This window comes from Crocuta crocuta, unplaced genomic scaffold, assembly GCF_008692635.1.
Source record: "Crocuta crocuta isolate KB4526 unplaced genomic scaffold, BGI_CrCroc_1.0 scaffold141, whole genome shotgun sequence".
NCBI classification, from domain to species: Eukaryota; Metazoa; Chordata; class Mammalia; order Carnivora; family Hyaenidae; genus Crocuta; species Crocuta crocuta.
This window is the reverse complement of record NW_027527951.1, coordinates 5777647-5789264: the sequence shown is the minus strand read 5'-3', so window position 1 is coordinate 5789264 and position 11618 is coordinate 5777647. Positions and strand designations below refer to the sequence as shown.

Sequence of the window (11618 nt, the reverse complement as noted above, 5' to 3'; positions counted from 1 at the left end):
TTATTAGGTGACATGCTTGTGAGGGAAAGTACGGGGGAATCCAGGGCAGACTAGAAGAGCTGCCTGACTGAGAAGGAAGGTTAGGTGAAAGCCTTGGAGTGCAATGCAATGCTAACGGAGTTTGGCAAGACCGATGTAGAGTCCTGGAGGCAAAGTTGCTCACTGCAGCAGTCCCAGCTCCCAAGAGTGGGCCTGTCTTATTCCTGCTGCACTCCACCATTGGCTGGGAATTGTTCGTGGGAGTTATGCAGCAAATTGGGCCCTCAGGTCACCACATTGCCCTGCACAACTGAGGGCTGTTGCGGTCTCTTCACATTAGTGTGTCCTTAGAAGTATGGTGATCCTTGGCTATGCGCTCCTGTTTTACGGGGAGGCACTAAAAAATGTTTGGAAGCTCAATGTTTGTGGGCAGGGTTGTCAACTGTGGTCTTCACTGTCAGGGGACACTGGATTTTTCATGGGGAAACCACAAATGTTAGTACCTGCAGGTTTTTCCTTTGCGGCTGTCAGATTCCCTTGTGAAGACAACCAGACTGGAGAGTGTTAAAGCTAATTTGGTGAAGATCTCACATAATACTGTTTTCTGTACAACACCATCCCCCCGACCCTCCTGTAACCTTTTCTGCAGAATATAACTTCATTCTTCTGTCCGAGTTGAGGATATTATTTGCTTGAAGGAGAGAAGCACATCTGCCAGCTTCTCATGCCCACATCCAGGGGCACCTGCTAATTCCTGAGCCTCGGAGAAGTTCTGTGGTGAAACTTTGCTTGCGTTTTGGCGTTACTCATGGCTAGCTTAGCATTCAGCTTTCTTAGGTCTACGAAAGGAGTTGTCACTCTTCTTACTGCTTTGAGCTTCTAAAACCATTGTTGCTGTTGTTTTGCCTCTTATCATCCTTGTCCCTGTGGGTTTATGCTTTTGTAGAAAGGTCTTTAGTGTTTTAGTGGGATTTTTTAGAGGCACCTAATGTGAAGTCATAAGTTCAGTCCTCCATTTTTAATTGGTCTCCTCAACAGCCTGGTTTCTTACAGGCTTTTCTTCACACAGCAGCCAGTATATTAAAAACATAGATTAGATCACGTTACTCCCTTGCTGAAACCTCTCTAGTGGTTTCCCATTACAGTCAGACTAAATTCCACATTCCTTGTCTTGTCCTATAAGACCTTATATGATATGCACCCTGGCCTTATATGCTACTGCTCGGCTCTCTCAGTTAGTTATTTTCTCCTGCCGCGCTGGCTTTCTGTCTGTTCTTTGGACACCAGAGCTGGTTTTGATCTCAGAACCTTTGCATTTATTGTTTGCTCTACTGGAATGTTCTTCCCTTGATTCTTGCCTGCCTGCTTCCTCACTTTCCAGTTTCTGATCAAATGATTAAAGAGTTTATTTATCAAAAGGATATATAGCTGTTACATACATGTGTGCGCACATGTCTTTATGTGTCTAATAACAACGTTTCAAAAGGTAAAAAGCAAAGGTGATATTATTTAAAAAATTTTTTTATAGTTTATTTTTGAGACAGAGACAGAGCATGAGCGGGGGAGGGGCAGAGAGAGAGGGAGGCACAGAATCTGAAAGAGGCTCCAGGCTCTGAGCTGCCAGCACAGAACCTGATGCAGGGCTTGAATCCACAAACCGCGATATGATGATCTGAGCTGAAGTCGGATGCTTAACCAACTGAGCCACCCATGCGCCCCAAAGGTGATATAATTAAAGAAAGAAAGAGATAAATATACATCTTTCTCTTACTGATAGAAAACTAGATAAAAACCTAGGAACTACCCACAGGCTGTTTACATGGTTGAAGCAAAAGGATGAATAAAGACACAGAATGCAGAATGAACCCAGTTTTAACATGCCTATATTTATAAAGATTTTTTTAATGTTTTTATTTCTGAGACAGTGTGAGCAGGGGAGGGTCAGAGGGAGGGAGATACAGAATCTGAAACAGTCTCCAGGCTCTGAGCTAGCTCTCAGCACAGAGCCGGACGCGGGGCTCGAACTCACAAACTGTGAGATGATGACCTGAGCTGAAGTCGGACGTTTAACCGACTGAGCCACCCAGGCGCCCCTTAACGTGCCTATATTAGTATCAAAGAAAACAAGGCAAATAAGATTATGAGAGGAATCGGGGCATTATATAATAAAATGGTCAGTTCATCTAGGAGCAATGTACATGCTCCTAAAAACACTGCTTTTGGTTACAATAAGGAAAAAGTGACAGAAGAGAAAGAAAAACCCAGAGCCATACTGGAGATTTTAACTGATATAAAAAGTAGACAAAATGTGTAGGATGCTGCCAAAAGCAGTAAACAGGAGAATTTTAACCTTGAAATACATTGATCAGAACAGAATAAAGGTTGAAAGTTATTCAAACAATTCTCAATCTGTAAGAAAAGAAAAAACGCTAAGAAATGCAACATACAAGCTAAGAAAGAAGAGAAAGGTTCAAATATGGCAGTAAGCAGACATCTTGAAGGATGCTCTGTATTGGAGAGGACTCTCTGAGCAGTTGCCAGATTCAGCAGTTTGACTTTCTTCAGCAGTTTGATGATGCACGCTACCCAAAATTCAAATAAGATATACCAGTCTCCTCAAACTGAAACAGACATTTGCTTTGGATGCCAAAGGATTCATATTCTCACTAAAGTCCATTGTTCTGGACTATTGCTAATTTTTTTTTTGCCAAATGGAGGAAAGAAGGTATCTCATTGAGTTTGTGCTTTATTACTAATGATGTTGAACATCTTTTAATATTTAGTAGCCATTATCTGTTCATATTCTTTTCTCATTTCCTAATCTTTATCTCATTTATTTTTATAAAATTTGTTAAAGTTTATTTATTTTGAGAGAGAAAGCATGAGTAGGGGAGGGGCAAAGAGAGAGAGAGAGAAGGAGAGAGAATCCTAAGCAGGCTCCATGCTGTCAGTGCAGGGCCCAAAGCAGGACTTGATCCCACAACTCTAGGATCGTGACCTGAGCTGAAATCAACGGTCAGACACTCAGCCACCCAGGCGCCCCCTTCTTTGTCTTTTAAATAATGAGTTTATAGTTTTCAACTCACAAAGGTCTTTCACACTTTGTGTTAGTTGTAATCCTATTTTATAAGCATTGTGTTATAGGTATTATAAATGCAGATTTGAAAAAAATTGATTTTTGGTGTGGAAAGGAGGTATTGATTTTTGTACAGTCTAGCCATCTGACTGAGCTTTTTAATTTATTCCAAGAGCCAACTGATTCATTTGGGTTTTCTGTATAGATGGTCAAATTGAAAATCTCTTTTCTATTCTAGTAGTAATACTTCACTTCTCAGCACTGGTAATGGAGGTCTCCTTGTTCCGATTTTAACTAACACCTTTAATATTTAACCTTTAAGATGTGTCAGTGGGATTGCATCAGATAACCTTAAATAACTTTAGGACATTTATTTTTCTTAGAGGTTTTATTTTTCCTTGAGGTTTTCTCACGAAAGGGGGCTGAAATTTATCCTATGCAAATTTATCAAATAGCATCTACTAAAGTTAATCATGATTTTCTCTTTCCTTTAATATAGTTATTGGTATTGGTAGAGTTTTCTTTTTTTCCCCCCAAAGATTTTATTTTTTTTATTATTTTTTTAAAAATATTTTTATTTATTTCTAGGGGAAAGAGAGAGACAGGGTGAGTAGGGGAGGGTCAGAGAGAGAGGGAGTCACAGACTGAAACAGGCTCCAGGCTCCGAGCTGGCAGTCAGCACAGAGCCCGATGCGGGGCTCGAACCCACGAACCGAGAGATCATGACCTAAGCGAAAGTCGGACGCTTAACCGACTAAGCCACCCAGGTGCCCCAAGATTTTATTTTTTAAGTAATCTCTTTTTAAGTAATACCCAATGTGGGGCTTGAACTCACAATCCCAAGATCAAGAGCCGCATGCTCTACTGAGTGAACCAGCCAGGCACACCAGCATTGACAGAGTTTTCTATTCACTCATTTTGGTTTTGTATCTTTTAAAAATACAATTACAGGGGCGCCTGGGTGGCTCAGTCTGTTGAGTGTCTGACTTTGGCTCAGGTCATGATCTCACAGTTTGTGAGTTCGAGCCCAGCATTGGGCTTTGTGCTGACAGCTCAGACAGAGCCTGGAGCCTGCTTTGGATTCTGTGTCTCCCTCTCTTTCTGCCCCTCCCATGATCATGCTGTCTTTCAATGATAAACGTTAAAAAAATAAAATAAAAATACAATTTCAGATTATATCTACTAGTATTTCATGTAGTTTATAAGTTGGGTTTTAGGAATTATACTTGTATTGTTTATCAGCTATTAATAAAATGATTAAAACCATCGTGAGTATTCTGATATGTAACGTATAACCTGAATAACCAGTCAGAAGTCCATACTGATCTCACGTTTTTGGAGAAACGGGGAATGAGAGGTGAACAGTGTGGTGAGGAGAGTAGTGACCTCATTGGGGATTCTGTGGACCTATGTTCAGCCTGTATTTGCCATTAAATTTCTAGATAATCTTAACCAAGACCTAGCCTCTCTCGGTTTCAAACTGAAAATCTGTGAAATGGGTCAGTGGAAGAATCAAATGTTAAAGTGCTAGGAATAGTGTCAACTATTTTATGTATGTAAGGAGTTATTAAATTGCAAGTCAGGTATTTTAAAATTTAAGTGCAATTGCGAATGGAGATAGAATATAAACACATTAAAATCTCCCAAGCTATGTAAAACCCGAAGGCTTTAAAATTTATTAAATGATGCAATAACAACAGAATTCTTTATTTACAATAGCATTATTTAACATCAAATAAGCAAATAGCATCAGCAAAGCAATATTAACTTGCATAAATGTATTTAAAATTTCTCTGAATATATCTACCTTTGCATAAACTGCTCACACTAGAAATACAAACATCAATGCAGGTGAACAAAGTGATGTTCAGAGTCAACTCCATTTTGAAAATAAATCACAACCTGAAACACTGTAAGCTTTCTCCTGAAGAACCATAGTTAATATATTGCTTAATTTTACCCTTGTATAATCTTTTCATATACACACATCTCAGATGCAACTTCATGAGGAACTGTACAAATAAAACCCACAAATGACAAAAGAACAAAAATGACAGTTAAATGTTTGAAGAAATGTATCATCATCACTAGTCAACAACATAAAGGTTAAGTGATGATGCACTTATTCAAAAATTGTACACAATTCACTATACAAATATAATACATTGGACAGCTATGTAGGAATATACAAGACTTAAAAACAGATCTAAGGCATTATGCTAGATTTTAGCATTTTGAGGTTCTCGCACATAGCTTTTACCTGTAGTAAGAAACTTAAAAGATTTTGTTTTCCTCTATAAAGAAACACCAGGGAGAAAATTCTAATTAAAATCGAAGCCACTACAGTAATTTTCTTTTGTGCAGAGAATGCTTTGCTCTTAGGCAGCATACTACCATACAAATACTAGAAAATTTTAAATTCACACCAACAATTAATGGCTTAAGTTGCATTTCAAAATTGATTGTGTATCTTTGGGTTCTGCAAGTGGATCTGTGCCACCCATTTCATGTGTTAAGCCCATATGAACTCCATTTTTAAACACAGATTAAAAATTGCATTATATAAACTGCAAAAACATTGCTTTCAGTTATTACAGGCCGTAAGAGATACACGTGGGAGGGGCATTTTTAGGTTTTGAGTCAAACGATTTCATTGTAGTAAAACAGCTCACTTCACTTTTTAAACTTAGCACTTTACATGAACACTTAAATGAGTTTTACAACCAAGTTAATGTATGTATACTTTTCACATTATGTGTTTTCACATTTAGTAATATAAGTAAAACACTGATTATTTGTTCTATTAAACAAAACCAAGTACTCAGTCTGACAAATTTATTGTTTACAGCATGAGAAATACTGATAATGAAGGGGATTGATTTGGCTTTTGCTTCTGTAGTGATCAATATGATCAGAGGATTCCTTCACTGACTTTTCTCTTCTCAATTAGACGTAAAGCAAAATCCATTACCTGGTCTGAGCCATCAGAGAATTTATAATCTCTTCTCCTTCAAAACAGTAATGATCATGAGTTATTCTAAATTACCGGTATCAGAGGTCTGCAGATTTGTCTGAATTGGGATTGACATGAAGACACAGTGGGCAGATGGATAAACAATAAAAGATACACTGATATTCTGGGGACAGTGTTTTAGTGAAAAGGGACTTAAAGCCAGTTTAAATTCCATTTCTCTTTTGTGCTGTATGAAGTTAAAGTCATTCCTATTCACCTATTTCTAAAAAATCAACTTAAAACCGGTCACAGTAAACTGTAATGTGAGCCTCATCACACTGATGAGGTCATGGAGTTCCGGGCCAACATCTGCTCATTTTTTCCATCATGACTGGGCAACCCCGTGGTTGGGCTGAGAAAAGTAGAGCCTTTCGAGGGGGACACGTGAACTGGTGGCCGCCGAGAAGTGCTGTTCCTTGGCCACCTCCCTGTAGCGAGACCCCTCTCAAGTGGAAAAAACTATCGAAATGCAAATCTCCAGAAAATTTCTTTAGTATGGAGCAACACTTTCAGACTGTCTCCTTAACCACTTATCTTTGGGCTATATCTCTTTCTATACTCCATAATTTGTACATATAGAGAGAGATATAAATATAAATAGGGGTAGTTTGTACATTTTTCACCCTGCCACAAATAATCAAATTTCAAGGAAAAACCTCTCTGTTCCTAAAAAGCCTGGCTAATGAGATATAAAATGCTTTTGCTTTTTAGACATCAAAAAGACATCATTCTGAAATTTAGGTAAGAAAGTATGTGTATTAGGGGTTGGGGAGAAATAGCTCAAAAAAGGCCATCAGTTTCTTGGTATTGCAGTTGTCTGAAACTGATGCCAATTAATAAAAGATTATTATCCCCCTACCAGAGTGGGCAAGAAAAACAACCATAAAAGTGGCCTGCTTAGTAACACGTAGTCCTTCTAAGGTTCATTAAGAAAGAATATAAACATATAAAAACCAAGAATTGGCTCCTACAGCGGCTGCGTATCATATAGATTAGATAAATGATTTATGAGCAGAATCACAAGGTTTAGAAAATAAAAAGTCTTAAGTCTACAAATTAGGTCTAATCAAGGCATTGATATCCTTTACAAAACACCTTTAGGAGACGCTGCTATGAAGATATCTAATTTAATACTGAAGTACCTCATTTTTGAGTCAATTCCACAATATGTATACCTCACAAAAATTATACAATTAAAACACTTAAGTTCTCAACTTAAATTATTGCTTGTTTACATATAAATTGGATTTTATGTACCTTACAAAACTTCGGCTTTGTCAGCACTGCTAGAAAACAAAATAAAAAACACATGGCGGAGGTTAAATCTGTTGTGATATCTGCTGTCAATTTTAAACACAGTTACTTTCTCCCGTTCTCGTGGGCCAGTGTTGCTGGGGAACAGAATAAACATGCTTTCAACGCAGGTGTCCTTAGTTTGATTGGTATCAAGTCCTAACTTTGCTCCTCTCCTTGCCAGTAAATGCATTTTTTTTCTGAAATTTAATAGTTAGCAATTGATAGTGGCTGGCAAAACATTTAAGGAAGTAAAGGGCTTACCTGGTTTCTGTTGCTTTTAAATTAAAAGAAAAAAAATGAATGAAAGTGGAGAAAAGTGGGGAAGGCTGACAGGGGAAGGGAAGAGTCAGGACCGGATGGAGAAGAGGAGATGGTGATCAAAGCTGTCTGATCGATCTAAAGGGAACTTAGTTTGGAAAAGAACAATTTCTTCTTGACTCACAATTTAGGTGAACTAGTTTGATTTTGACAAAGGAAAAAAGGAAAAAGCACTTGTTAATATTAACAGCCCTCTCACTGGCTCCTTTTCATCTGTTCGGTAACGGAAGCTCTTCCCACCACAGTTTCTAGAGCGTTTACAGAGATTCAACTATGACTTTACTGGTCTTCACTTCTTGGGTGTCTCTGTACATACAGCGCTGTCCATGGTCTCATGGTCTGCTCTGCTTTTATCCCAAATGCAGGGTTAGCTTAAAACATCTTTACTTTGATTTTTTAAAAAAATTCTTTTCTTTCCCCAAGATGAAATCTTAATCTTTTGCACAAGACTGATTAGCCAGGGAAAACAAAGCAAGAAACCAGTGTCTGGAACCAAACAGGAACAGAACAAGAGCATGGTTGTTTTCCTTACATACATTTAAATACATTCAATCTGACATGGGTATGAAATTTGCCTGTCAACATTTACTTTGCAGGAGAGATCTAAGTTGCACTAAGGTGAATGCAGTGAACAGACTGAGCAACTGTCTGGACGCAAGCTTCAGACTGTCAAGAGAAGAGGCGGCTCCTCCTGCAACAGCCAGGTGGGCTCCACCCTGGGAGCCAGGGCCCGGCCCATCTGCTGACCTGGCTCTGGCAGAACTGGCTGGCAGGTCGATTGGGTCAAAACAAATAGACACAGCTCTCCGGGCCGGTATGTGTTTTGAGCAAGTGAGCCCCATCAGCTGAAGAGAGAAGCAACCAGCTACCTTCAGTGTCAGCAGTACTTCTGCAGGAAAACAGAGAGAAAATTGTGAAGTTCCTCTGATTTTTTTATAACACCATCATAAAGCTCATCACAAAATCATCAATATACTTGGTCATTTTTAAATAGTATCGTTCCCAAAGGCTGCGTCTGGCTGAGTTAACTTGAGTTTGAGGCAGACAGGCAGAAGGCACTCTTCCTAACTGAGCACAACCCTCCCTAAGGCCAGCAGATTCTATGCGCCACTTTGAAGGACGAGAGGCTTCAGTGGATCACCGCTGCTCTCTCACCAATGACATCCTGCACCAATGTCACCTCCCACCCTCTCAAACGACGTTGAGGGAGGTATCTCGTTGCTGAGCTGCCCTGGCTTTTTGACCATATCCGATTCAGAAGGGACCACCACTTCCTTAATCCTTACTTAAAATCATTCAGTACAAACCCACTTTCAATGAAACGTGCTTCTTGACTCTCCCTTACAGAGATACCCCAATCGTTCCGTGGGGGTGTTTTCCTGACTTCAGGGAGCCAATAAACCAGGGTTTTGAATCTAGGGGTACTCTTGCCAGTTTCTGGTTGCTGGGCAATGATGGTTTGAGTGAGGACTGTAGTGAGCAAGAATCATGTTGGAGGTATCTGGTTGGTGCAGTGCTTTTCTTTGGCTGTTGACTATGTTTCCCCCCCTAAAAGGTTTCCTCCATGTAGCAAATATTAATCATCCACTCTGTACCAGGTGCTGTAACCGTAACAATATATTTCTGGTCACTGCTATCAAAACATCAAGTGGGCCGGGGAGACAAGTAACAGCACTGTCCAAGTTACGTGTGGAAATATTGGTTGCTGTGGGAACACATAACAACTGTTTCTGGGTTTAGATATGGGGATACAGTTAGCACATCAGAGCCATTAGAGATTATCTAGTCAGAGAGTAAGGTCAGCCCAAAACAATCAATTTCACCACAGTACCCTGGAAAACGAGATTGGGGGAAACTGCTGCCAGATCATGAATTCTAGTGGTCAAAGATGGGATTACATTCCTGGTCTGGAGCACAATTCTCCCAAGCTTAAAACATTAGTATAGGAGAATACCTCTGGTTGTACTTCCCCTTAGAGAAGAACAGTTAATGTGCTTTTCTGTATGATATAAAGCTGAATTATATATTTATTTCCAATTTGTGTCACATGATTTCATATGGAAATACTCCATAGCTCTGAATGAAATATGAAAAAATCCTTCAATTTTCCAAAAAATCCTTCAACTGGAAAAACCAATTGTACTGAGAAGTATTAACATCCTTAGCAACTTGAAGGCAGTATTCTTTAACATGAATGGAGGTCAGTAAGAAGCTATCAGCCAGGACCAGTGTACTGAGAGAGAGTGTTGAGCACGATGTGGATCTCGACAGTAGCACTGGTTGGCTTGCCTTGGCATCTGGCTGTGTCCCTTTAGGGGGCGGAGAATCACTTAATGTTTCTATCCCTAATAGTTTCTAGGGCTGTTGTGAGGATTAAACAAAATCATGTACATGAGGTGTTTCAATAGTTTCTGGAACACAGAAAGTACTCGGGTGAATGTCATCACCGCTATCCATTTCATCACCGCCTCAAAGCTGGTCCTAGGTAGTGATCAACTTCCATAACACTAGTAAATACAAGAGCCATGCAGCTGACCAGTAAACTCAATTTTGATATGTTTAAACATATGTAAAACAGAGGAATACTGGAAGTCCTTGTAAAAGAAACACAATCTTTTGGTTGCATAATATCACCGCCCTTCTCCACATAGCCTTTTGGTAAATCCACAGTCATCTATATATACTAGTTCTGCTCAAAGCAAGGTGTAATTTGAATCTTCATTTCAAGATAAGTGGAATACTGATTCAGTTAGTAATGAATCACTGGTTGGTTTCTAGCTCAACAAACTGAACCAGGTTACCAATATAAATTCTGAAAAGTTCCTTGATTCACAAGAGCAGCAGAGAACACAGAAACACGAGAGGACAGAGATGACTGGACCCCTCTCTGCACACATCAGTAGTACGGTGACAGGTGCAGTGATTTCCAGTTATTACTCATGGATCAGAAGGGATATTCTGTACATATTATTCTCTGAAGGAAACAAGAGTGTCTGACAGACTGTCCTCTGGCCTTAACATTCAGCATGAACAAAGTACAGATGGGTAAGCCAGATTCAAGACAGGGACTGGGAAAAACAGAGAAAGTAGAAGGGGCATGAATGGCCCAAGGCTAGATGACTACAGGGAGACAGTTCTCACCAGGGATCCTGAAAGGTACTTTTGATGGAGAGAACATCCTATATTGACTGAAAGTTGCTTTTTGAGACCTCGATGCTAAGCTTTCTATTTGAATTTTAGCGGGCACCCATCAGGTGCCTAGATGTGCACAAAGTGGTTCTCCTGGCCCACCATGCCTGCACCACTCTCTCTCCACTGTGCCCGGGCCCCGCTCTGTGGATTAGTCCTTCCAGCCTGGAGGTCCCTGCTTCTCTCTGGTGCTTCTCAGCGTGGCCCTCCTCTCTTGCCCCCACACACTAGCTGTGTGAGCTTGGGCAAATTCCCTCATCCTCTGAGATTCCGTCTCCTTATCCATAAGTGTTGGGGAGGCCTAAATATGCCGGAAGGGTCCGCATGGTCCCTGTATACTAGAGACCAAAAGTATATTCCCTTTCCTCGCTTCAGAGGGGTTTCCTTCCTGGGAGATTTAGTATCCCAAGGCCTGAGCTGAGGACGCTCTTCAATATGTAGCCAAATCTTTACTGTCTGCCTGTCCCACAGTATGTGTATTTTTTCCCCTTTAGGCTCTATAAAAAAAAAAGAAGGGAATGGCAGCCAAACAAGGAAATAATGTTTCTTTTGGGGCTTCTCCAACGTTACTTGCATAAAACCTTTTTGTGAGAAATGTCATAGGTGCTTGTGTCCCCTCTGGGGAAGAGGGCAGTAGAGTGCAGGGGCTAGTAACGCGCATGTGTGTGTGGGGCAGCCTGTCTGGGCTCCTTTCCTGGTCTTTCTGGGTCGTGGGCAAGTCTTCAAGCCCTCAAAACAGTAGTTCTA

At 40.2% G+C, this 11618-nt stretch overlaps 1 protein-coding gene across 2 annotated transcripts in view; it reads right to left on the bottom strand.

Moving 5' to 3' along the window:
* Nucleotides 1-4714: 4714 nt before the first annotated feature.
* NCOA2 (nuclear receptor coactivator 2) overlaps nt 4715-11618 on the bottom strand; it is a 103332-nt gene continuing 96428 nt past the window's right edge. For both annotated transcript variants that reach the window (XM_077752452.1, XM_077752453.1), the window contains one exon: nt 4715-8571. In XM_077752452.1, coding sequence (XP_077608578.1) covers nt 8560-8571 — 12 coding nt within the window. In that variant the 3' untranslated portion in view covers nt 4715-8559. The remainder of the gene's footprint in view (nt 8572-11618) is intronic.